Source organism: Lepidochelys kempii, chromosome 7, assembly GCF_965140285.1.
Source record: "Lepidochelys kempii isolate rLepKem1 chromosome 7, rLepKem1.hap1, whole genome shotgun sequence".
Taxonomy (NCBI): domain Eukaryota; kingdom Metazoa; phylum Chordata; order Testudines; family Cheloniidae; genus Lepidochelys; species Lepidochelys kempii.
The window spans coordinates 76,320,203-76,347,843 of record NC_136386.1 but is presented as its reverse complement, the minus strand read 5'-3'; the positions used below and the strand labels follow the sequence as shown (position 1 = coordinate 76,347,843).

The window sequence follows — 27,641 nt, the reverse complement described above, 5'->3', positions numbered from 1 at the left end:
TCATTTTGACCCAAATCAGGACCTGAGCTCTCTGGTATGAGCCCTGCTCTTAGTTATAATACTTAACTTCATTGTCTGATTGGGTTGTTCTTTCTTTTGTACCAAAAATAAATAAATATTAAAACACCACAATTTATACAATAGACCTTTTTAAGAAGGCTCTTCGAGGACACTCAGCCATAATGCACATGAGCTTCAGAGTTCTTTGTTTCCAAAATTATTCATTTATGTGGCTAAAATGACTATGCATCATGTAATTGCATCAGAACAGTAAAACAGTCTTGACTTGTGACTGTAACACAGGATATGAGAAAGGAAATAACATTGCCACATTACAGTAAATGTCTTGCTATTGTTTGTGCCTTACATTAATTCTATCTGTAGTTAGATAGAATTTTCCTTTTCCATATAGTTATCAGGCCTACTCATCATTGTTTGGTGAAATCTGCTGGGATATTTTAGGGTTAAGTATAACAATAAACTGCTAGTGTGCTGGCATGGTATCAGGGAGTAGGCACTATTCCTTCGCTTAATAAAGTGTTACCCCTTTCCCCTCCTTTCTTCTTGTTAAGAATTAATAAGTGTTGCAGCTATATAAAAATGAGGAGATCTAAAGGAAAAAGAAGGGTAAAGAAGTGTTATCTCCTCCTCCCCTCTTTTCCCAGCTATATAAGCGAGCCCTGGGTCATGGCTCCTTCCTCCCTCCCCTGAAAACTGCAAATTAAGGGAGATTTATGGCAACAGATTGTTGCAAAGAAATATATTTTCAAGGTAAAATGCCTGTGTAATGTGTAATGCTGCGCCCAATAGATAGGGTGGGTTTACTAACAAAATGGGTGTTTTTATTACTTAATAAGGGGTTTTGGGGTGTTGTAACGGATGTAGGCGTGTACAGACTAACAAACAAAAAGAACATGCTGTAACTAATTCAGTGCTTACTGGACAATTGGGTCCAGGAGAACAAGTACCGCAACAAAGAAGCCCATCTACTCAAATCTGCCTCTGGGTCAGCCTGCTCTTTCTTCTAACATCTGGCGTCATGAACAGGATCTCAGGGGAGAGTCATGCCTGATCACCACGTCTCGCCATGGATTCGATAAGCAAGTTGAATGGGCCCTTTACTGTAACCCTGGTTAAGGAGTTTCTTAATAAACTGGTGGGGAGATGGGGAGGTCCTTATGTGTCTCCCTCCAGGGATTGTCAGGATTGGCCAGCCATCCAGGGGTGGGTGGAAGCTTCCCTGGCACCCAAGTGCTCCCAGGAGTTTATTAATCAGTAGGGAAATGGGGGATCCATATGCAGGCCCCCCTGGGGATTGTCAGGGTTGGCTAGCCATTCAGGGGTGGGTGGAAGCTGCCCTGGCATCCAGGTGCTCCCAGAATAAGAAAAAGGCTGTTTTGTTGCAGGCTCTCGGGTCTGTCAGGTTTTAGCTAAAAATCTATGAAAGATTTTAATCGTCTTAAGTCAAAGAACCTGGCCCAGAAGGGTCAAGTAGACACCTTTAAAGCAAAATTCTTGTTCCCCGGCCCCTATTTACCCACCCGTCCCTTCTCAGGCTGCCTGTAAACCTTTCAAGTTTAGTGCTGCTTCAGCAAGAGCTGCTGAAGGGTTCTAAATCAAAGTTAGGAGTAGTTAAAAATAATTTGGCACGACAGGGTTTAAAGTCAAAAGCAGAGTTAACAAACTACTTTAAAAAAACTGGAGCTGAGACTTGGTCCTGGGGGAATAAAAAAACGGCAGGGTTCCCGGAGGCAGAATGAGAACCTAAGGGTGAGGGTTCCCAACTGTTTCAACCCAGGGAGACCTACTGGTAGCTCAGAGCTAACAATATCCTTTTCTTCTTTTTCCCAGTTTACTTAATTTGCTGCTGGTAGCCTGTACTTTAAACAGATCTCACAGGGTTAATTGCTTTCTTGCCACCTCTTCCTCTTTCCCCCCTCCCCTACTCTTCCCCCCACACTTTTGGTTTTCTGAAGTTTTAATGAACGGTACTTTGGATACTTAGTGAAAAGTTTGTTTGGACAAAGTATGACAGAAGTCTGCTGCATTTCACTGAAATGTTTTAAGTAAAAGGTCCACGAGTAACCATAGGAATAAATATTTTACTGCCTTTTTAAATAATCCCAAGGTAAGGGAGGCACAGGGAAGGGCAGCTGTGTTGCAGGAATTGTACTGGGTGGCTATGTTTGTTACAAGCAAAATATACCACCTTAAAGAATTAAATGCACAAGTAGATAATTTAAAGTAAGTAAATAGTTACAAGTAGTTTTGTAAAAATTAATACTACAAAGTTTGGGGGAAGTTTGAAGAAAAATAAACGGTTGGAAGGTGTAAAAATGCTGCTAACAGTTGTGGTGTAATAAAAAGGAAATGTGTAGTTTAAAAATAAAACCCAGTTATATAAAGGTAAATATATACAGTCGGTACAGTCACATTGGGTGGAATCCTAGTAGTTAAAAAATGGCTGCTGCAGGCAGCAAGTAGCCAAATACTCTGATCTATATTATTTGACTATTAGACAAGTTAATTAAAATCACTAAAAAATGTAAGGGGTTTCTATTGGAACTTTACTGTCTAATTGCACAAAATGGAAGTGTAATCAGGGTACAGTTATATAACAGTAGTGCAAGGAGTGATAAGCAAAAGAGAATTTTTTTGGTTGAATCTTTTTGTATAATTTTGTAATAAGAACTTAAACCAGCACTCATCATTTATAAAATCCTGTTTGTAGGTTTAAAATAAATTGGTTTAGTTTTTTTTAAAAATAAATAATTAAAAAAATGCCACTAAAATTCCATTTCAATCTCTCATTCAAAGTTGCAACACTAACAGATACTTATGCTAGACCAGGGGCCCCGTAGTGTAATGTGGCTTTGATATTTAGCATTTAACCCTTTGGGTACTGCCATGTTTTTATAAAGTATAATATCTTTTTAAATAAAAATTACGGAATATGTTCCTGGCTGGGGCAGCCAGAACTGAAAGAATGGGAAAAGATTCTGGATTTTTTTTTTTTTTTTTGGTAATAAATAGCAGCTAAAAGCTGCAAGAGGGAAACAAAAAAAGTTAAGACAGTTCCCCTCTGGAGAAACAACAGGGGTGAGATGCACAACACTGAGCCTTAAGGTGGCTCTAAGTAATCTAACTGTCACAATGTTAAACCTTAGAATAAATGCTAGTGAATAATCCTGTGACAATGTATAATCTGTATAATTTTTTGGAAAATTTTTAAGCACGCTAAAAATGGTAATTAAAAGCAAATTTCATGGTAATTCTGCCTCTCAGCTATTACCTGTGAATAAACTTAAAGCTTGGCACAGCAGAAAAACCATTACAAATCTGGTCTGTTGTACAACAGGGGAAACTGAGGTACACAACCTCATGAATTTCATAAATGAATAGTAGAATAATTCACCCTTTCCCTTTAAGGGTAAAACCTAGCCTGCCTAGTATAAAGGTCATTCTTCTGTTTTCCTGCAGTCAGAAAAGGGGGTATTTTTAAGCAATAATCTGTCCCCACCAAGGGGCTGGGAAATGTTTATTTTGTTTTTCAGATACTATGGGCAAGATGGCGCCAGTGAAAGAACAAGCCAGAACACCATGGGTCTACTGTCGTGATGAAGATTGTGTTGTGTGTTTTGTGTTGTTTGTCTTGTTATTAGGGTTATTTTGGTAAATATTGTACACAAAAAAATTAATGCATATAGCAGCAAAGGTTAGTGCGTGGTATAGCCGGCCTGGAAAGCACCGTCTACCCAACGGAGGGAATCGAGTGATGTACCGCATTCCAGGCAAATGCCATCCATTCCCAGTTCCTAAATGGAGGGTTGCTTACTGAGTCTTTAATCAGTTGGGGCCCAGCCTGCTGCTATTGGGAACGAAAAATGAAGAGTGGAAATGGATTTATTGCATGCAAATAAAAAGGCACAAAATGGGGGTTAAAAAGAAAAATGTATAAATTGTTACATGTATATTACAGGTGGCCCTACAAAGGGGAAACCAAGGATTTCCTGGCCTGAAATGGAGCAATCATTGTTGCTAATCACAATTGTCACTATTGTAAACGCTGCCCAGATCCTGCGATGTAAAGTAACAAAAGGAGAAAACACGTGAACTGTTATAACCCCCAAGTGGTGGTAATGAGACAAATGAAAATTTAAAGAATTTACTTGTGGAAAACTACTACTAATCCCCCATGGGAATTTGGCAATGTTGGTAAGTAGTATGAATTGAAGTGGGGATCCTAACCTGGTGAAGATTGTCAAATTTATCAGGAAATATTGCACAGTATTCCTTAAAATATGTCATAATGAATGACAGTGGGAAACACAGTCATCTGGACATGTGGTTTGTCATGGAGGGCCCCAAAAACATATAACCCTCTGGTCTCCTGAGGTGTTTAGGTTATGGGGTTCCGCAATTGGGATGTGGTGTTACCATGTGTAATCATAATGGTACCTCCATAAAGAACAATCCTTAGCTTGCAGTTATGTACATACCAAACTGGGCATGAAGTCTCCCCTGGAACGTTGGGAATATGACAATTTAACCACTTTGCAGAATACAATCCTATGGGTAATATGAATGCCAATCTGGAAGGATCTGATTTAAGCTGGCCGCAGCCTGGAGCTGGAAATACTTCCTTATCGGCGAACATGTGGAAGCCACTGTGGGCAGGGCTGGCCCACAACATTTTGGCACCTGAGGCGGGGAGCTCAAATGACGTCCCCATGTCCCCTCTCTTGGGCCAAAACTTTGAAAGGTCTCAATTCTGCCTTCTTCCTGTTCTGCTCCTCTCATGATACTGCTCTGCTACCTACCCCAATAAAGGAGAACTAACAACTTAAAATGCCTTGTTCAAAAATTTTAAGTAACACTTACATTTGCTGTTCAGGTGTTTGAAAGTTAACTTTTCTTGTCTGCACAGTAAACACTGGCATTTTTATCTGCTTGAATAATCAAAGTGGTGCTTTCCGTGCCTTCTTGGTTGCAAAGATATGAACTGCTTCCTGAAGGTCCACAGTCTGGGTCAGCTCATGCTTTATTGAGATGGTTGCAAGGCTAATTTATATTCCAAGAATAATTAATACCTGACATCAATTTAGTGGGTCTAGTGAAGACCCGCTAAATCAATGACAGAGCACTCTCTCCGGTCGACTCTGGTACTCCAGCTCCCCAAGAAGAATGAGGTAAGTCAACTAAAGAGCGTCTCCCATTGATGCAGCACAGTGAAGACACCAGAGTAAGTCGACCTAAACTATGTCGACTCCAGCCACGTTATTCACACAGCTGGAGTAACATAACTTAGGTCGACTTACACCAGTAGTGAAGACAAGCCCAAAGTGTGAAATAAGAGTGCCCCAGAGGGAGAATTCAGCACTTGCTATTCCTGGCTTTTTCCCCATGTAGCCAAACCCATAGGTGGGTTAAAGTTTTTTCCCCCTGTAGACACCCCTTAGCCAGGCTAAAGAAATTTCTAATTAATTTTAGCAAGCACTTTTGTGAAATTTAATTTTATATCCACAAAAAAGATTTTTAACTGGTGTTATGAATCATGGGTAGTGAGGTCTCAAAATCTGTAATGTTAAAGTATGTCATGACTATTATCTAAATTTACTAATTTAGCTGTTTTTATCCCTGGGAAGCTTGTGAAGTCTTGAAGCATGATTAGTTAGAGTTCCAGTGTTATATGAAAAGTTCATAGACAATGAGCATGCCTGCTTATAGCCTCTGTGAGGAGAAATGAGATCCAGCCCTAATGTTTAGCCTGGCATAAACACTTCAAAAACTTTCAAACTTTCACAGAAACATAATTGGCCTGATTATTCCAAAGATCGGATGTCTAGTTTAGAACTAAAATTTCTCAGTATAATTGTGAGCCTAATCTGCATGCACAATCCTCAATCACACATGCAAATCAGATATTTGTTAACACAAAATGGCCTATTAAGCCTTTACCTATATATTTCCATGCACAAATACACAATTTGCATGCATAATTGCAGTTATTTCACATGGAAATTATTGACTCAGTTACCGGTGAATTTTTGCCTGACACCATGGGTACCTGAAAAATCAGGTCAAGGATTAGACCGCAAAGATATTCTGTTTCAGAGTAACAGCCGTGTTAGTCTGTATTCGCAAAAAGAAAAGGAGTACTTGTGGCACCTTAGAGACTAACCAATTTTATTTGAGCATAAGCTTTCGTGATCACTTTCGCATCCGATGAAGTGAGCTGTAGCTCATGAAAGCTTATGCTCAAATAAAATTGGTTAGTCTCTAAGGTGCCACAAGTACTCCTTTTCTTTTTAAAGATATCCTGGTAACAGTATATGAAATTTAGTTGAAAAATCAGTCCTTTATTGTATATTAAACTTTTGCTGCTTTGCTGAGAGTCTACCAAAGTAAACATCCAGACACTAGATATTATGGGTTCTTTAACCTGTAAAGCTAGTATGTTTCCCAGTAACTATCATATAGTATGTAAATCACATTTATCTTATTTAGTGATAAAGACTACATTTCCTAAAAGTGATGTAGAAAATAACTTGGGCCATTGTCTTGTGCTAGTGAGTTATTGTTTCAGTTTAATGAAGTGAATCAAAGTCAGTTAGATGTAGGGGGACCAGATGTTCCATTTTTAAAGGGACAGTCCCGTTTTTTGGGACTTTTCCTTCTAGGCGCCTATTAGCCCCCACCCTCTGTCCTGTTTTTTCACAGTTGCTATCTGGTCACCCTACTTAGGTGCCCAAGAATCTTGATTAATGTGCCCCGAAGTCCAACATTTAGGCACCACTGACATTTTCAGAATCACTGTTCAGCTGCTGCCTAACCCTGTAAAGTGTCTAAATCCCCACAGGTACTTAGGTACCTTTGCATATGCCCTGCAATGGAAACCTGGGGACTACCGCTTAAGTCGACATAACTTACATTGCTCAGGGATGTGAAAATGACACCTCCCTGAATGATGTAAGTTACATAGTCTTAAAGCGCTGTCCACACTGTGCTGTGTTGGTGGGAAACGCTCTCTGGCCGACACAGCTTCCGCCTCTCATGGAGGTGGTGTAATTATGCTGATGGGAGAGTGCTCTCCTGTCAAAATAGCGTGTCTTCACCAGATGCACTACAGTAGCACAATAGAAAAAAGCCAATATATATCTCATTTCTCAAATTAAAAAAATGACAACCTAACCTCTTTTCTGTTAGAAGCATTACAAAGTTTTTTAGCATCTTTAAATATTTGTTTTTACCCACATGTAATTTAAAATATACAAACTGACTTATTTGAAAATGTATAAAAATACTTACAATTGGCAGTTAAAATTCTATGCCAAGTTCCATGTAACAGCAATGTTTTATAGCTGAGTTATTATAATGAAAAATGCTGACACAGCTTTACAAATAGCAGCATAAATGTACTGCTATTATAAAAGGCTGATTGATAAATCTACACTGAGCACAACATGGGCCAGCTATTTGTCAGAGGGTTGTTGGGATTTGGGATATAATTAATCAGATCTCCTGTCTTATTGTCTGAAGAACTTTCTTGATTTTTCTCTGTGCTATTTGAACTGCTTTTTGCTGAGTCTACTATCAAAGTAGTAAGGCTACTTATCTGTACTCCTGGGTTTGTTTCCATAGCATATACATGTAATATAATCCCAGAATTTGCATAATATTCTCTGTATCTCTTACAGCAAGTGATCAGCTCTGATAGCTATGCACTAGGTACTCTATGACAATACGTGTCCTAATTTGGCATCTTCTCTCATTAATTTGAGAGAATGTACAATAGTGTTCCTTAATTATCATCTATGGTGAAATAGCACTTGACAAGATTGAGTCTTTTTATTTCATATGAGGCATTGAATTGTAACTACTAAACTACTGCTTTTAAAGGCAGTTGAAGATTGAAGTTTCAGTGCCCTTTAGACTCTACATGCATAGATATATAACACATTTGCTTAACAAAACCCTAGCCAAGCTAGTGCCTGCTTTTCCCATCTCTTTCTGTCTTAATCATTAATGAATGTTTTCACGAGAAAGTTAACATGCTACCTAGGAAATCAGTGAACATTGAACATATTAGCTTCTCATTTTCATTCCAGAATCTGTTCTCATATACCTTGTATTTAAAGTTGTAGCATGGATTTAAGGTGCAAAAGGTTGTAGCTATTTTTTGATAATATTTAACTCCAGTCTAACAGGTAGTTAATTAGGGGATAGCTGCTCCAAAGATCCACTTGAATTTCCCACTGCAGACTGTGATTCTTATTTTAGAGTGTCACTTTTGCCACAGTGAGGGTTGCCTCTCAGATAATCTGTAGTATCCAACATATGGTCAGGTGTCATAGGTATGGGGGATCCGCCCTAATTGGGGCTCTGTCCTGTAGCTAGATCTTGTTATATCACTCCTTGTATTGACTGCTGTACTCCTATGACCTTCTGTCACCCCATCTTCTGTGGGAGTAAAAAATAACACAAGCAACACTCCTAAATCAGTTATATACTAACTTAACCATAAGTTAACAAGAATCACAAGCCTAGCCACCACAACCACCCCAAAATCAAGGTGAAACTTCAATGCTGGTCTTGCCGCTTTCGTCCTTGGTGACAATCTACATGAATATATAGGTCCCTGGGAGGAAACTCCAGTTGAGCGTGGTTGGTTTTTTAACAAATTTAATTATGGATAACTTTAGTTCCTAATTAATTTTCCACCTCTGCCTTCATTTCCTGTTTTGCAACAAGGGCTTGGTGTTCTGATGATGGTGGATGGGGCAGAAAGAATGCCAAGGCTTGCCTTTACTTCCTAAAAAGCTGCATTTTACCGTGGGGTAACTAATGTGCATGGGATATCCTGAAGTAAAACCACAGTGAAGATAAAGCACTTTAGTTTTACTGTGAGGTAAACTTGCACAGGTCAACTGCAGGTGGGTATATAAGGTTGATCTCAGTGAGTTTATCTCACAGTAGAACTAAAGTGCCTTATCTTCACTGTTTTTTTTCCTTTTGGGATAGCTCACAGGCATTGAAAATGGACGCTTTTTAAGCAGGGAAGACAAGCCCCTAAAGCAGTTCCTGTGATGGGAAGGTAGCATCAGGTAACTATCATTCACCCCTCTACATGAGGTATGTTTGTGAAGGTGGCCCTCTCAGTGATTTGAGGGGAGAGGGGCTAAATTTGGTGCTGCTAAAGTGCTGGTGAACTGAGCAGAAGCCTAGAAGTGGAGGAGAAACCACCAAGAGATTTGGATTACTGGCTATGTGGGATCAAAGTGGGACAGAGGGGAGAACTACAGTGGCTTCAGCTCCCTTTCCTGTGCTGCTTTTCTACATAAAGCTTCTTCAGATGATATAGATTTACCTAAACTATTTATGAACTTTACAGATTGCCATGTTCATATCAATGGTGCAACTATAAATGGGGATGCAGGCAGGAGCAACTTCCATTCTAACTCACCCTTTTCTGATACTCATAATTTTATTAGTTTCCTTGAGGCTGAACTTTCTCATGTGTAGTCTTATCTCAGAAGGTTTATTTTTAAGCTTCAGCAAAATTCAAAAGCAAACCCTTTTAAAAAATAAACTGTAATCAGAAATTTTGTATATATAAAACTCAACAATGACTGAACCAATTTAGTTCATAATTGGCTGTTTTTGTAGAACTAAATCTAGGAAACAAATCAATCCAGGAAACAAAACAAGTTTTAAAAAAAACACATCAGTAGTTTTGAAATTATTACCATTCAATTTTTTTTCATGTATGCACACTAGAAGTTTGTTAGGTTTCTTGTTCTCCAAGCCATAAATTGACCAAAGAAATGAGACAGACTCTGGCACTGGACCTTAACAGTTCCTGCTTGAGATGAGGTGTCTGCCCCATATTGGCCCATAAGGGGTTAATAGAGCCCTAAAGGGGCTGTGCAGGAGGCAACCAATTAGAGAGGGGTTGTGAGGAGCAGCCAATCAGGGCCATGCAGGCCCAGATGAGAAGGGCTGCAGGGTAGAGTAGCTTCAGTTGCTCCCTGGAGCTTGAGGAGAGAGGACTGGTTACCTGCCTTGCAGGAGGAAGAATACTAGCACCTTGGACAGAGCCATTCTGGGCAGGATCAGGGGCATGAAAGCAAGCCCATGGCTTACTGCTAAGACTTGCATGCTCAGGTTTGGAGATAAGGATGGATAAGGTACTGAGGCTGTGCGGAAATAGACCAGGGAAGTAGCCTGAGAGGTTGGAGGGGATGCAGCGTCTACAGAGGCTGCTATCTAGAGGATCCCTGGCCTGGGACCTGGAGTAGTGGGTGGGCCTGGGACAACTTACCACTGAGGAAGTGGCTGGATTGCAGTAATGTTCCCGAGAAAGCAGGAGCACAGAGTGTGGCACAGCCTGAGGGCTGTGCTCTGAAGAGGATGCCACAGTCCTTGGAGTGCTGCGGGTCCAGGAGCAGAAGTGACAGCGGGTGAGAGATCACTGAGCATCAGCATACTAACCTGTGGAGCTGATCTGTAAGATGACCAACAGGAAGCACTAGTGTGGTGAGTTGCACCCTGTCACACTGCTCAATCTACAGCAGATTTGAATGCTGGAGACACTGTGAAGCACTTTAACTTGATCTAAACTAAAAAGGCCTTTAAAAGTTCACTAACCCTTAAAAGTATTAACATGAGGAGCATGCCTTGATTGGAATACTTAACTACCCTGCTCTGAGGGTTTAGGAATTAATGAAATTTCCCTCTCTGAGTAAATTATTATTTTTTTTACAGTAGTGCCTGGAGGCTCTAGCCCAATTATGCTAGGAACTATAGAAACTGTATAAACAGAGGCATGGATGTTCACTTTGCCTAGGAGCATGGAACTGCATGCTAAAACCTAAACATACAAAGTATGGGGAGCAGAGCAAGTCAGTGCCTGCATAAGGAATTCAAAATGTCAGAGTGAGTGATCTGCAAGGGGAGAAGCTGGGGAGGAGTAGCAGCAAGCTCCAGGTTGTGAATGAGAGTCCTGACAGATTGTGTATCTCTCTGCAGGGATAGCTACTCCTGGCCCTTGTCCAATCACCCCAGTTCTTACCTCTCCTTTGCCCAAACCCAGACACTGTGGAAGCCACTCCACATCCTCTGCATCCTGCTCTCTCCTCCACCCCCAGCAGCCACAAAGCTTTGCCTAGCCTGAGTGTGTGAAACAACTGACTAAAGAACTACGCATGCACGCTATTTCCATTGAGGGGGGTGCAAACTTCTATTGCACCTCCTCTTCTCCCCCCCCCATTCTGCTACCCCTCTGCAAACATAATCACAAAGAGATGGCCCTTGCCCTTAACAGTTTATAGTCTAAGACTAGAGACAAGTGGCCAGAACAAATGGATGAGCCAGCATGAGAAATAATGAAACTGTACTTGTCACCATGATAAGCAGTAGTCACAACCCGCCACTGCTATAACCAAAGTATTAGGGAAGATTTCTAAAAATTGTACTTATATCTTTGCTAACATAGGTTTAACTCTACCAGCGGATGGACCATTGCTTGGCACTTGCACTTTAAGCATGTAATCTTGCTCGAAGTGACGTGGTGATAAAAAGGAGGCGGCTACTAGCTGCCAATCTGCATTTAGGCATCCAACCATGCTAACTTTAGTGGAGCTGCACAGGAGCTCTGGGGAATGTTGAGAAAATTCCCTCGTGTAGACATGGCCTGACTGTGCAACAAAGCTGCACTGATGACGTTTAAAGAACCTTGCTAAGAGGCGACGGGGACGGGGGTGTCCTGATAATATGCTACCTATTTTCCTGATAATAGGGGGAGGTCTGGTCACCCTCCCAGAAGCCTCTACCCCCCTCCCGCCCAGAGAAGCGGGGGTTGCGTGGTGGCTGTTGCGTTGAAACAATTCAAGACTTTCACGATGCCTCAAGCTTCGCTGCTGGCTGAGTTCAGGAGAGGCCCTTTCCCACCTGTGAGGCGCGGGGGCTGGGGGAGGCAAAACCCGGTGAGCGGGCTCGAGCCCCCCTGTGGCGTCTCCTGGGGGGTGGCAGCGCTTAGCGCTGCGGGGCAGAGGGACACGGCGGGCAGGCAGGGAGCAGCTGAGGCGCGCCCAGGGAGGGCGCACCCCGCCGGAGCGCTCAGCCCGGCCCAGGGCTCTCTCGCCGGCCGCTCTCCGCGCCCCGGGGCGGGCGGCGGCGGCTGCTGCAGCGCCCCTACCGCCCGCCTCCGCCTTCTTCCTTAGTTCCAACCGGTTCGGACCAGCCCGGCTGTCCGGCCCCGCGCGGAGCAGCGGCCCCTGCCCGGAACGCGCAGGGGCAGCCGCTCGCCCAAAGCCATAAATAGGCGGCGGCTGCCCCGCTGTCAGCAGCCAGTGCCGGGCTGTGCCGCGTCCCCGGTGCGCTGCCGGCTGCACCCGGGGGGACCGCAGGTAACGCGGGCGGGGCCGGTGCCCGGGGGCGGGGGAGCGGCGATGGCGGCATCGCCGCTGTCCTAGTGCCCGGGGCTTGCAGAGCCTCGCTGAGGGGCGTGCGGCGGGAGCCTCGCGGCGCTACCGGGCAGCTCCCGGGGCAGGGGGTAGCGGGCCCGCTCCGCGAGCCCCTGCCGCGCGCCCCGGCTCGGGGCCGCCCCCCGTCCGAGCGCGCGCCCGCCCGCCCCTGCCTCGGAGCCAGCCGGGACCAGCTGCAGCACCCCCGGCCCTCCCTCCCAGGCCGGCCGCAGAGATGCCCTGTCCGCCCGGGCGTGCGGGGCGCTTCCCAGGCGAGCCCTGCCGGCTGACCCCGCGTTGTATTGCACGGGGCAAGGGGTGGCTGAAGGCGGCCGCCCCGTGCTCGGCTCATCTCCGGGAGCGTGTGGGTGTCCGAGCCGGGCGTGCACTAGCAGCAGTGCTGCTGTGTGACCGACGAGAGAGAGAGAGGCGAAACTCCGGGTGCCCCCGAGTTTTGGGGGGTTGAAATGAGGCCGTTACAGCGCTTTTTTGAGGTAGTGTTTTGGATTTGTTAAATGCAGTCATAAGGAGTCTGTCTTTGCACAGTTAACTGGGTGTAAACTTCTCTTCTGTTGGCTTTTACTAGCCTAATCTGAGGGGCTTTTGTGCAGTAAAAGTGTGCCCTAAATAGGGAAAGCGCTAGTCACTAATGGTTAGAAGAAGGAACTTGGATTCAGGACTCCTCGATTCAGTTGCTGGTTCTGCCTCCAGCTTGCTGTTGGACTTTGGATAAAGCGTTTTCTAGCACAGTGCCTCAGTTTACCCCACTTATAGGACTGACGTTTCTGATATGTTTTTATAATGTCTTGCATTTAGTGCACAGAGGCCAGCCAACTCCAGGCCCTACTGCAATTGAGATTTTCCATAATTTGTTATAAAAGTAAGTTTAATTCTTCCCTTGCATGGGGTGTTGTTAGGCTTCATTAAAGTTTCTGAAGCATTGTTAAGTCTTCTGATGCAAGAAGCTACAAAAGTGTGGACTATTATTTTATATATTTTCTTATTTCTAGGTAGCACATTGGTACAGTAATAGCATGGTATTTTTACTGTTCACTGAAGTATTACTGCTGTAAATCAGTGTGATAAAGAATTTGTACTGGTGTTAGATTTGGAGTAATGCGTTTGGCAATTTCATAATTGCTTCTGCTTGGTTAATGAATGATAGCTGAAAACTGGAAGCATTATGTTTTACAAAGCTTGTGCAGCAAAAAATCCAGTTCATTTCAATATCTTTCAACACTCTGTGTGGGGGAACCAGGAGCGCCTTGTGTCTAGTTTCTGTTTATCGTTGAATGGGACAGACTGAACTGAACAACAACAATTTTCTTCCAAGATGTCACACTAGGGATGTAACATCCCTAACACGCAGACAAGAAGAATCTGGGAACTAAGCAATCTGAGGGGAGACTTGCTTATTAATGATCTCTAGGTGTGTGTCTCTTTGTGCAAACAGTTATCCAAAACTGGATTTGGGGTAGGTCATATAATTTTTGTTCTCTGTACCAGCAAGGAAGAAGATCATGAGAATTGGTGGTTATAAAACATTGCATCAATTCATAGAAGGGGAAACTGACAGATACCTGTGCACTTGTTGAGAGAACTGACAACAAAAAGAGCAGATATGGACTCTGATATGTAAGGCTACAGCTGTCACCTTTTGACCTTTGCAACTGACATCTACTATTAAAGGAAGTTGAGGGACCATACTTAATACATATGGTTTCAAAAATTATTTTTAATAGTAGCCTATTTCTGACTGTTAGTTACTTTCTCCTGTTTGTGGAGTGATCAGAATTTGAAAATGGTTATAATTGGTTATACTTAGCAGACTGATGTATCGGAGGTCAGCTCATCTAAGAACATGTTGATGTAGTTTGTGCAAGAAAATTATTATATGGTAATTGGAGTAAAAATCGTTGATTCATTTGATAAGTTTCTTTTACAGAAAAATGTAGTGGAAGAAAATATTTACTTGAACTTCAGAGCTTACTTATCAAAGAGAAAGCCAAGAGAGAGTGGAGGGGGTAAAAGTGAAATTTATGGAAGTTTAAATATAAAAATTGTAAGCTGAAGTGAAGATAGAAAGTGCATATGAGTAACTTTAGAGTAAAAACTACAAAAATGTTGTAATTAAGGAATAATTAGAAATTCAGAGTTATAATAAAACTTCAGAGAAACCTCTACCATTTGAAAGTATGAAAATATAACTAAGGTACTCATATTCTCTTAACTCCATACCAATGCCCTGTGAACATGGGATGACTTAGCCTTGGTATACACTGATGGTGGGGAATCGATCTAAGTTATGCAACATCAGCTAAGTACTTAGATCCACTTACCGTGGTGTCTTTACCGCAGTGAGTTGACTGCTGCCGCTCTCTGGTCGACTCTGCCTGCGCCTTTTGTGGCGCTGGAGTACAACAGGCAATGGAAGAGCACTCGGGGATCGATTTATCGTGTCTAGACTAGACGTGATAAATCCCCACTGGATCGATCGCTGCCCGCCAATCCGGCAGGTAGTGAAGACATATCCTTAGTTTTAATCATGCACTTGTTATGCTGACCTCTGCTTACTTTGCAGCCATATGCTGTCAACAGAAAAAAATATACTTTACAAATTTGTAGCTAGACAAATAGTAAATTGAAGGCAATTATTCCCTTCTCTTCATTAAGATGCTGTGTTCCACATACAGGCATCCTTGTGCATATATTAGGTACGTTAACTCTAAGTACGTTTATTAGGCCCAGTTCATTCATATATATTTATATAGATAAAAGCACTGGATTAAATGAAGTTCGAGTTGTGATGAAGCAAATTACAAAGTCCTCTGTGGTGCACATTTTCAATATTACGCTTTAAACCTCTGCAAACTTGGTTTTGTCTCCAAATGTAAGATGTCACAACAGCAAACTATAGATTTCATAAAGCTTTTGTGAAACATTTTCTTCTTTGGGTCTCCTGTGGCTGTTAAAATTTATGATTACGGGGTTAATATTTTACATAATGGGAAATTCTAACGCTAATTCCGCTAAATGTAAAGTTTAAGATACACAGTTAAAGTACTTAAACTACTGTATTTCCATACTTTAAGTGATTGGATTTCTTTTAAATTTACCCTTAACACTGATATATATATTTAAGTTTCTAATGGCTTTTTGATGATTGCAGTGTTCTTGTAAGGTTGTTTTTGCCCTTAAATTACTGAGATGTATTCCTAACATTAATTCAATTTTTAAAAATTGAATTAATCTATAATTTTTTTTGTGTATATTACACACATTTTAAAAAATGCTTTTATACCTTGGGAGACAAGGAGCAAGATAGCTTACTGGGTCCTAACATCTGCAGAAGACTGATATTCAGGCAGCCAGGGAACCAGGGAATCCTCTGGAGCTTAATTTTGTGTGGTCTTTTTTGCTTCCCAGCCAGGCTTCATGACTTGGCTCCCCAGCATATCACTACTCAAACAGACTCCGTACTTTGACTCTTATATTGATGCTCTGCAGATCTGCTTATTCTGTCTGCTGAAACAATGGGCCTGATGCAAACTCTACGAATGCTTCAGCAGCTGCTGCAAACTTTAAAAAAAACCAGCAGGAAGACAAGTCTAGAACTGCTGTGGAAATCAAGATAGGGAATGAATAACTCCAAGGAAGCTGACTAGGGAGCCAGAATGACTGCAGGAGCTGCCAGTGTTTGGTGATTCCTGCAGAACTTGGAAACACTTCAGGTGCTCTGAGCTGATGATAAGGGAGAAGCCAAGGTGAGTTTAGGAGCTCTATAGGTCTAAAGGAGTCACTAGGGAAATAGAAAAGGAGGACTTGTGGCACTTTAGAGATAAACAAATTTATTTGAGCATAAGTTTTTGTGAGCTACAGCTCACTTCATCGGATGCATTCAGTGGAAAATACAGTGGGGAGATGTGTATATACACAGAGAACATGAATCAATGGGTGTTTAACCATACACACTGTAAGGAGAGTGATCAGGTAAGGTGAGCTATTACCAACAGGAGAGCTGGGGAGGGGGACAACCTTTTGTAGTGATAATCAAGGTGGGCCATTTCCAGCAGTTGACAAGAACATCTGAGGAACTGTGTGGGGGGGAGGGGTGTGTGTGAAATAGTTTTACTTTGTGTAATGACCCATCCATTCCCAGTCTCTATTCAAGCCTAAGTTAATTGTATCCAGTTTGCAAATTAATTCCAATTCAGCAGTCTCTCATTGGAGTCTGTTTTTTGAAGTTTTTTTTGTGAAGAATTGCCACTTTTAGGTCTTTAATTGAGTGACTAAAGAGAGTGAAGTGTTCTCTGACTGCTTTTTGAATGTTATACTTCTTGACGTCTGATTTGTGTCCATTTATTCTTTCACATAGAGACTGTCCGATTTGGCCAATGTACTTGGCAGAGGGGCATTGCTGGCACATGATGGCGTATATCACATTGGTAGATGTGTAGGTGAATGAGCCTCTGATAGTGTGGCTGATGTGATTAGGCCCTATGATGGTGTCCCTTGAATAGATATGTGGACACAGTTGGCAACTGGCTTTGTTGCAAGGATAGGTTCCTGGGTTAGTGTTTTTGTTGTGTGGTTGCTGGTGAGTATTTGCTTCAGGTTGGGGGGGTTGTCTGTAAGCGAGGACTGGCCTGTCTCCCAAGATCTGTGAGAGTGATGGGTCGTCCTTCAGGATAGGTTGTAGATCCTTGATGATGCGTTAGAGAGATTTTAGTTGGGGTCTGAAGGTGATGGCTAGTGGCGTTCTGTTATTCCTCAGATGTTCTTGTCAACTGCTAGAAATGGCCCACCTTGATTATCACTGCAAAAGGTCCCTATCTTCCCCACCGCTCTCCTGCTGGTAATAGCTCACCTTACCTGATCACTCTTGTTACAGTGTGTATGGTAACACCCATTGTTTCATGTTCTCTGTGTATATACATCTCCCCACTGTATTTTCCACTGAATGCATCCGGTGAAGTGAGCTGTAGCTCACAAAAGCTTATGCTCAAATAAATTTGTTCGTCTCTAAGGTGCCACAACTCCTATTCTTGTCAATGGGACTTTATTTCCTCAAGGAAGAGTGAAGGGAACCTTTGCTGGCTTATGTAATGGGGATTTCTCGTGGTAGCACTGATGGCAGGAGTAGGTATCGGAGGAGACTGCACTAAGAATGAAAATTCCATTGTTGCCTGTCACCATCTATACAGTGTGATGACTGGAGAAGATGCTAGCAACTGGTAATTGAGGTAAAGCTCTGGCTGTCAGTGGCTGGGGTGTATTGGGTAAGAGTGCAACTTGTGAGAATGGCAAGGAAGAGTAATCACTGACAAACTTTCCGCTAATATGTTTGGACTTTGAAGGCTGTTTCCTTAGACTCTAAGGTGCCACAAGTACTCCTTTTCTTTTTGCAAATACAGACTAACACGGTTGCTACTCTGAAATTTGTGTCATTTGGCATTCATTAAAAGTCATCTAGAGTCCAATGAAACATTCTGATTCCAATTCAACCATGAGTAACTTCTCAAGTATGGCTGCACACTCTTAAAGTTAGTCCTGTGCTCTTGATCTCAGCAAGACCTTTCAAATAAACTACATTTGAAGTTTCTTGAACAAGCTGTTTTTTAAAGTTTGGCAGTTTCTTCTAACATCTATTTTTTTTCATAAGTTCCCTGTCTCAAAAATAGTGTATCCAGATTACCTCAGATCAGATACCAAAAATATCTGTTGCTTAGACAACACAAAATTTTAAGTAGAAATGACTCGAGTATTTTAGGATGAGGACAAAATCAGGCTTATCAATGGAGATTTTCAGCTTGTGACTATGGCATAATAAAGTTTGCTAGAGGCTTTGATTGTGCTTGGTAAAAATAGTAAATCAACATAATATCTTTGTCTTATTTAGTAAAGAAAATCTGATATGTGAATGGAACTATTATGTAAATGATAGGATGTTCGCTATCACTGATCTCAGTTTAAGTGCAATGTAAAAGGTATGTTTAGGAAAGAGAATAATGTGCCTATATTAAGTAGCTTTAATTTCAATTACCAAAAAAAAAAAAAATAGCAAAAGGTATCTTCACTGTGCAAAGTAAGTGCTGCCAAATTGTCAGCAGGTATAAATTGGCATAGTTGCATTAAAGTCACTGGAGTTATGCAGATTTACTCCAGTTGAATACCTAATCCAGGTTTTTAATCCTTTTCTCTCCCCCCCCCCCCTTTTTTTCAATTAGAGCATGACAAAACACTTATGACCAAGACATTTTTTTTTCTTTAATGTCTGGAACAAGAACTGATTTAAACAATTTTTGCTGAGCCTGTATGCCAAGTTTCTGAGCTTCAACACAATAGAAATTAAAGGCTTGACACCGCAGCTAAAACGTAGAGAAAAATATTCATTGTAGAAAAATATTGTTTGTGGTATGGATTGTTAGCGAACAAAGCAGAATAGATATTTTAACCATATTTTTAAGTGCACTTCTAGTTTATTAGTTTTCTGAGCACTTCCCTGTTTTGTGTCTGCAAAGCATCCTTTCTTGAAAATATTGCAATATGCACCACTTGCTGTTTATGTTGAGCACAAAAATGCAAATCATGGATGGTATTTTAATACAAGAGGATTTCTACAAACCCTTCAGTAGTTGTGTGTGTAATCTTTTGCAGAAATGAGAAGGTCCCATTTTATATAATTTGAAGGGTTCTGACGACAGAAAATGTGTATATTTTTAAATGCTGTTGATCAAAACTGCATTGTCTTAGATTATATGATGATGCATCTGCATTCAAATAATATCGAGTTGATAGCGGCTAACTTATCAAAAGAAACTTACTAACAAGAAATTATGAGAGAAACTTAATACAAGGAAACAAAGTCCTTGATTTATAACTGATAGTAATATATTCTTAAGATAGTCTGTCCTCTTATAACCCTGTAAATCATTCCCAAAGAGCCCTAGAGGGTCAAAGTTTGTTTTATGTTTGTTGGCCTGTATTTTTGCTCTTCTTGGGTCCAAGGTTGCTGTCAGCCCCTAATTGATCAAGAGAGGGCCAGTGTTTCTCCACTCTAAGCTTTGAAGTTCCTATTAGTGTTTTTTAAAAAAAAGGATCAAGCCTTCAGACTTTCATGTTTGTTTTACTGTGCTAGCTATTGGCTGTGTGTGCGGAAGAACTTTTTTTTTATCGAATATTTTCCCCACAGGTAGAATTACCCAGTGGAACTGGAGTTATATATTCTAGAAGGTTGAAGGAGTCTAGATCATCTTCTGTAAGTAGTGTACTACTTAAATCAATTGCATCTCTAGTCCCACCATTTTCCATGTCTCAGTAATGAATATTTGTAAAAATATTGACTTTTCTCTTGGAGCTTTCCATAATGTATTTCTTAATTGAATTTTCACTTGAGGTATGTAATTCTTAGCGTTTAAATTTTCTTTTTTTTTAAAATTATTTTTGGAAAATATCTTTGAATTTTAATGGAGAAGAAAAAGTATACATTCTCCATGTTGCTTGATTTGCAGACATGCTCTAAATTTCTTCTCTGCTGCTGTTTTTGTTTCTTACTTGACTAGAACACTATCACAGCAACCTTCTTCCCAGTGATTTAAACTTAATACCTAGTTCTACTTAGACAATGTGTACGTAGATCTGAAAGCACTTTACAAAGGAGGTCAGTATCATTATGACCATTTTACAATGGGAAAACTGAGGCACAGAGTGGTGAGGTGACTTGCCCAAGGTCACACATGGAAGGATTAGAACCTAGGCTTCCTGCATACCAGTCCCAGGCACTACCTACTGGGACACATTACTTCTCCTAGTCACCTCTGTAGTGATTTATCTAGTCACTCTTCATGACTCTAAAATAGCTTAGCCTGGAAACTCCGAATTTTATACTTGTTGGCCTAGGGGAGGATGGATTGTGCTTTTGGTCAGCTGTGGGCAATCAGTTACTAAAAGGAGTTTTCCTACATTAGGAATCTTGCAGGGCTGCTAAACGTATAGCTAGCTGTTCTGGAGTTCAGAAGCCTACACAAGTCAGATGTACCCTTCCCAAAATACTCATTAGTGATGTGCATCTTAAGACCATCTTAAGACCATCTTAAGAGTGTGGCAGCTCTGAGGGAGGTCTTAGGAAACTTCTATTCAATCGTGATCAAGTTTTTTCCGGTGCATATAGCATTTATATGCAATTTAGGAAACTTACACCTGCTGGTTGTGAGACTCCCAAAGCACATAAAAGGAATAAAGTTAAGGGGGTGGTTTTGATGGTTCCAGTGCTGTAGATGTCATTTCGTCTGCAGGAATGAGCAGAGGGCTGTTTCCAGTTCTACTATTACTTCTGCCCCAAATATGGAATATCCCTCCCACATAATTACACCTCCTGAGGTCTAGGGTGGGCAAGATTCAGTCTGGGGCTGCATGACCCGTTTTGTATACGTAAGTATTGTTAGTGTCTGATGCTTCGTGGTATTGCATGGGTTAAAAAGTGAACCCTATGCCACTGGAAAGTGAAATTATCCCACTTTCCATAAGGGCCGAGTACTCATTTCTAGCCCCAAAATGTTAGATTCAAATCTGTGACACTTTTTTTAAATTATTTTCAGAAAGCTAGTTTGTTTTTGGAACAGTTCTATCTTTATTAATTTTTCCCTCCTCCTGAGCCCTGTACAATTGGATTTATGGTAACTAAGGCACCACCAGTTTGAAGAATAATTAAAAAAAAAAAGAAGTGATGTATGTATATAATGTATGACTTATCACTGACATCTCGTGTATTATTACATCTTGTGCATGTTTTATAAGAAATGCCAAGGAGTGTTTGAAGCTTGATCAGCACCAGGGGCTAGGGCTGCATGGCTGGCCAGCGCCTGCCACCACACAGCCAGAACTGGGGGGCAGAGGCCGAATGAAGCTCTGCGGCCAGAGCTGGGGGTCAGCACCTGCTGCCTTGTGGCCAAACCCAGGAATTAGCACCCAAAGCCCCACGCTTGGAGCCCGCTGCCCTGGGGCTGGGGGTCGGTCCCTGTGGCCAGCACCTGCTACTGTATGGCTGGAGCCCTGGGAGCCAGCACCTGCTGCCATGCAGCTGGAACCAGGGGCTGGAGGCTGAAGCTCCACAGCTGGAGTCCAGGGCTGCATGGCTAGAGCCGACAGGAGGGAAGGGGCACGGGTCAACACCTGCTGCCCCACAGTTTGGCCCCGGGGCTGCAAGTTCAGGTTCCTGAAGTCCCAGGTTCCTGAAGTTCCTACTGGAGCCTGCCATCCAAACCCCCTCCCCCCAACGTGGGTCAAGAACTCCCCTCGCTCCTGCAGTGTTATGTCCCACCTTTCTCCAGAGGTGGTGCATCCAGGAGCAACAAGGAGGGAGTGGGAGGAGCCTATGTTTTGTCCCTCCCCATCACTGCCCAGGAGGCTGTAGTGGCTGCATGAAAAGCCCCTGGTGGCTACATAAAGCCACAGTGGCCGCATTTGAGAAATGGACTAGTTCATATTTTCTATTGTATGTTTTGTTTGTTCTCTGCTTTGTACAGAGCCGGCACTAGAAAATGGTATTGCTGAAGTCGCCAGATGGTGGATGGGGCTGGGTGATTGTCCTTGTTTCCTTCTTTACTCAGTTCTTCTGTTATGGGTCTCCATTAGCAGTTGGAGTCTTGTATCTAGAATGGCTGGATACTTTTGGAGAGGGGAAAGGAAAGACTGCTTGGATTGGATCCCTGGCAAGTGGAGTTGGATTACTTGCCAGTAAGTCTCAAAGCAATATATATTTGTAAATGACATGCTTTCTTCATATTTTAATAGCTGTTAAATCTATTTATGCTTTTAAAATGCACTAAATGATTCATTTAAGAATGGGAATCTAGAAAGAACTTCCATACTGTATTTTGCCTTAATCCAAGGTGGTTAATGGCATTCATGGCATAACTACATTTTTGCATTTTACTTTTTTAATGCACAACAAAGTACAATGTCAGTTTCACAAAGAGCAACTTGCCACTAAGAATGTTGTTGTCCTAAGGATAAACCCAAAATAACTTACTTTAACAAACTAAAAATAGCTGAGAGAAATTGCTTCTGTGAATCCTAATTTATACTGTGAACAAAAAATAAGAGCTTGGGGGGAGCACAGATCTTTCATTATTATTATTTTGCTGTTGTTTTGCTGAAAGGAGAACAAATAACCATTATCTTGATTTGTTGGATCACAAGGAGAGAGCAATTAAGGAACTAGTTAGTCATTTTTCTAGCTTGAGATGTGGAACTGACAGCTCCACTTTCTTTACTCAAGGAAAAACTCCCACTGAAGTTGGGAAAGGCATATATAAATGACTGAAGTAACTTCAGTAATGTGGAGCCTTTCTTCAATAAGGAGCTCATCATTCCAAGAGGAACAGCTGGATCTTGTGTGATAGAATATTTCCTGGGATGTCTGTAGGTGAAATAACAGTGCTGCTGTATGACTTTAATACTGAATACCCCTTATAGAGCTGTGTAACATTTGCTAGTTTTCACTATCCAAAGATTCATACATAGAAACTGAAATTTTTGCACACTATATCCAAGGCAAATCTTCATTATTTCCATCAGCAGATTCCACTTCATGAAAACCGTCATATCTGTCCATGACAGCAAAACTCTGAGCAAAGCCTCCTTTGCAAGAAAGAAGGAAGAAATAAGTTCTGTAACCAAGTGTGATTATTTGTAATAAGGGTCTTGTACTTTCAGGGCTAGATTCATAAGTGGGATGTAGGCATTGCAATGCTTGATGTTATGGCTAACTTGTATTAGGTTAGGTACCCTGCTCCTAACACCAAGTTAAGTGCCAAAGCACCCCATACAGTGCCTGGGAAGAGTTAGACCCTTAAAAAAGGGATGAATAGAAGCCAGCATGCTGAGTGGGGAGCTGCCTAAACTAGCTAGAAAGAGAGGCTGAGGAGAAGTGTGGCCTAAATCTGGGTCAGAGGGAGGTACTTCTCTCTACTTGGGATTCACAGCCATGAACCCTCTCCAGAAGTGAGGGACTGGCCTGGCTTATGTTCTTTGTGTAGAGAGGAGGAGTAAGTGGCAGTGGTACCAATCTCTTCTCTTCTTCTCTCTCCCCGCTCCAACCCAGAAGAGTGCCCTTATAACTGGGCTATACAATATTATGGGGAAGGTCTCACGCAACCTCTCCTGGTGTTGAAGCTGTTCCACTTTGTATAATAATTAAATATTCTTGGGGCCAGAGAGAGAGAGATGGTGAGTGACTCTATAGCTCAGTGACTAGGCACTCACCGAGGTGGGGGAAGACCTAGATTTGAATCTCTGTTCCACATCAGGCACATAGGTATTTGAACCCCAGTATCCCACCCCCTGAGTGAGTGCTCTAACCTTCTGGACTGCTGGGTAAAAGAGGGCTCCCCCACCTCCCCATCTTTCATGTTAAGTGTGCTCTGAACATGCCTACTGGATCCAGCCCTGCAGGCAAGCTAATCAGGGCAGGGGAGACCCCTAACTTGTGAATCCTGCTGTGGTTTAGGCATGAGTTAAGTGCTGAGTAACTCAGTGCTGTCTGGATTTAGGTGGCTCAGTAGCAAAAATTTAGGCTCCTATGGGACTTTACCAGTGGAAGCTTCAAGTGCTTCCAGGCTTAGGTGGCAGCTGATCAGTGGTTTTGTGAATGCCATTGGTGCTTAAATATTGGCCTTAGGTGTGTTCAGCACCTCCCTGGGAGCTGCTCAGTGTGTTGAAGGATTGAGGCCTAAATGAAACTTGTGTGAGGGGAGTAAATGAGAGAGATGTTCTTTCTACCTTTACCTCTGTGACCAAAGCTCCTTGACTCACTACCACCATCAGCCAAACCCTCCTCTGTGAGAAAAGCCCCAACTTCCTTTTACATCTGTCTAATCCTTCTCTCATTTCCTACCAGCTACTAAACCAGGGGTGGGCAAACTTTTTGACCCAAGGGCCACATCTGGGTATGGAAATTGTATGGTGGGCCATGAATGCTCACGAAATTGGGGGTTGGGGTGTGGGAGGGGTGAGGACTCCAACTGGAGGTGTGGGCTCTGGGATAGGGCCAGAAATGAGGAGTTCAGGGTGTGGGAGGAGGTTGGGATGCAGGCTCTGGGTGGGGATGAGGGGTTGGGGGTGCAGGAGCGTGGGAGGGGGATCAGGGTTGGGGCCCAGGAGGGGGCCAGGGGTGCAGGCTCCAGGTGCACTTACCTCAAGCAGCTCCCAGAAGCAGCAGCGTGTCCTCCCTCCTGCTCCTATGTGGAGGCACGGCCAGGTAGCTCTTCACGCTGCCCTGTCTGCAGGTGCCACCTCTGCAGCTCCCATTGGCCACAGTTCCCAGCCAATGGGGGCTGCGGAGGCAGTGCTTGGGGTGGAGCAGCATGTGGCGCCACCTGGCTGCCCCTATGTGTAGGAACTGGAGGTGGGACATGCTACTGCTTCCAGGAGCTGTGTGGAGCGGGGCAAGCCCCTGACCCCACTCCCTAACTGGAGCACCGGAGCAGGGAAAGCCCTGGAGCCTGCCCCACAACGGGAGCTCAAGGGCCAGATTAAAATGTCTGAAGAGCTGGATGCAGCCCCTGAGCCGTAGTTTGCCCACCTCTGTACTAAACCCTTTGACTCCCTCTGCCTTGGTACAAAACAAATCAGCAGTACTACATTTTACAGAGTCTCGAAATTTCTGTGACATCATAAAATAAATGGGAAAGAGATCTTGTAATGCACTTTACCATTGAATAATCTAGTACTCTTAACTTTTTTTTTAACAGAATTAAAACACCAAACCCCTGTTTATCAGTATTTTGAGTGTGTTTACTCTTTTCAGAGCAGGATGAGAACGCTGCCTGCTTAATGGCCCTTCTTATATTTTATACTTTGAACATATAGTAATAGCTTTACAAAGTGCAGTATTCACAAATATTTGATTGAAAACAAATTGTTTACGCCATTGTTCCAGAAATTGAAATCCCAGGGCCTTGGCATTTTCCACTGGTCATTCAGACTGCATATACATATTTTCAAAAAAAAGTCATAACTTATTTAAAAAAAGGATTAGAATGTGCCTGAAGTGTTAATGGCTTGCCAGGACAGAACTGGCTTACACTCATGTCTGTTGGGCATAACATTGGATGAGATGAGTACTTCAGTAGTCGGGGGAAAAAAGGTAGTTTCTTGTACCTTGTCAGGACCCGACAATGAACTCATCAATTTTGATTAGGTAAAATGTTAAATCATTGGAATCAGTGAGTCAACAGAACACTAGAGGGTCAAAATTTGTTCCTGGATTAAGCTGGCAAAAATGTGCATTCCTGCTATATATCTGAGGGCAAAATTTAGCCCTTGGGTTGAAATTCAAGCTTTCTGCATCAAGTCTGACTACACTGGCATTGTGCAGGGAACTAAACAGAGACCAGGAGAATGAAATTCACATCTATGCTTGTGAGTGTATGTGCATATGAGAGATGACTGTCATGGAACTGAAATACAATCGCAACTTCTCTGTGCCCCTGTCAAGGTTCCTTCCCCACTCTGAACTCTAGGGTACAGATGTGGGGACTTGCATGAAAACCTCCTAAGCTTATTTTTACCAGCTTAGGTTAAAACTTCCCCAAGGTACAAACTATTTTACCCTTTGCCCTTGGACTTCCACTGCCACCACCAAACTTTATCTGGGTTCCTGAGAAAACGTTGTTTGGAACGTCTTTCCTCCCAAAATCCTCCCAACCTTTACACCCCACTTCCTGGGGAAGGTTTGGTAAAAAATCCTCACCAATTTGCATCGGTGACCACAGACCCAAACCCTTGGATCTTAGAACAATGAAAAAGCATTCAGTTTTCTTACAAGAAGACTTTTAATAGAAGTAAAAAAGAATCACCTCTGTAAAATCAGGATGGTAAATACCTTACAGGGTAATTAGATTCAAAACATAGAGAGTCCCTCTAGGCAAAACCTTAAGTTACAAAAAAGACACCCAGACAGGAATATTCATTCTATTCAGCACAGCTATTTTCTCAGCCATTTTAAAGAAATCATAATCTAACGCATCTCTAGCTAGATTCCTTATTAAGTTCTAAGACTCCATTCCTGTTCTGTCCCTGGCAAAAGCATCACACAGACAGTCACAGTCCCTTTGTTTTTCTCCCTCCTCCCAGCTTTTGAAAGTATCTTCTCTCCTCATTGGTCATTTTGGTCAGGTGCCAGCGAGGTTACCTTTAGCTTCTTAACCCTTTACAGGTGAAATGATTTTTCCTCTGGCCAGGAGGGATTTTAAAGGTGATTACCCTTCCCTTTATATTTATGACAGCCCCCTACATGAGAGCTCAGTACCTCTCCTTTTTCCCCAGTGCAAGGATCATACATGGATTAAGCAGCACAGAAAATCTTTTATGGGCCCTGGGGTAAATGTCACCATTAATAAGGAGAAATATTTATTTCCTAATGTATTATCTTCATTAAATTGCAGTTCATTTAACAGTTGTGCTTACCACTAGTAAGCTTATAAAAAGTTATGGCACTTAAATTGTTTGTTCATTTAAACATTTGAATAATTTATAAATTATTCATTTGAGTAGTTGGTGTATTAACACATTAGGGTTACACTTTCTATCTGACCCATGGCAGGCTTATTTCTACAAATGGTTTTCAGAGCAACATCTTCAAGTACCACTTTCCCAGCACTTTTGCACTAAAATTTGCTTATTACTTATGTTAATGACAAATTTCTCATTTAATTACTACTTCCATGTGATTTTAACATACCACACTGCTTGGAGTCTTCCTCATTTATATAGAGAATGAGTACCAGGTTTATTATCATTTACACTGGTGTAAATCTGGTATAGCTCCATTGGATTATAGTACACCAATGTAACTGAGATAAGAATGTGTGTGTGTGTGTGTTTTTCAGACTGGCACAGGAAACAAGTATTTTTAAAGAGCAATGTCTCTGTATTTTTTTCATAGTTTTCAGTGTTTTCAAAAAATCTAAATTTCAAACCTGCTGAGTATGGTGAGTTTTAACTCCTTCACCTCAGTACAGAGGATCTGCACAAGACCCTGCACATTTCATGAGACTCATGTAAAGAGCTGAACTGGGAATCAAGTAGCACTTTGGGCCTTGGGTAGCACCCTCTTTATTGAGGTGCATTTCACATTAGCCTAGTTTCCCACTTGTGCCATTTCAACTATAATCC

General features: G+C 42.1%; 1 protein-coding gene and 1 long non-coding RNA gene across 16 annotated transcripts in view; one reads left to right on the top strand and one right to left on the bottom strand.

The window, feature by feature from the left end:
* The window catches only part of LOC140914770 (uncharacterized), a 74,571-nt gene extending 59,702 nt beyond the window's left edge, over positions 1-14,869 (bottom strand). For 4 of the 5 annotated variants that reach the window (XR_012159980.1, XR_012159982.1, XR_012159977.1 and 1 more), the window contains exon 1: positions 14,804-14,869. This is a non-coding gene — a long non-coding RNA (uncharacterized LOC140914770). Of the gene's footprint in view, positions 1-10,321; positions 10,505-14,803 lie in introns of all 5 variants that reach the window. The other variant, XR_012159978.1, reaches the window with a different exon arrangement.
* SLC16A9 (solute carrier family 16 member 9) overlaps positions 10,021-27,641 on the top strand; it is a 31,174-nt gene continuing 13,553 nt past the window's right edge. For 3 of the 11 annotated variants that reach the window (XM_073353391.2, XM_073353390.2, XM_073353381.2), the window contains exons 1-3: positions 15,891-16,228; positions 19,657-19,722; positions 21,989-22,199. In XM_073353391.2, the coding sequence (XP_073209492.1) occupies positions 22,004-22,199 (196 nt within the window). In that variant the 5' untranslated portion in view covers positions 15,891-16,228; positions 19,657-19,722; positions 21,989-22,003. Of the gene's footprint in view, positions 10,537-11,921; positions 11,985-12,318; positions 12,408-12,442; positions 12,959-13,280; positions 13,345-13,797; positions 13,894-15,890; positions 16,229-18,428; positions 18,452-19,656; positions 19,723-20,758; positions 20,895-21,988; positions 22,200-27,641 lie in introns of those variants that run through there. The other 8 variants (XM_073353384.2, XM_073353382.2, XM_073353385.2 and 5 more) reach the window with 8 other exon arrangements.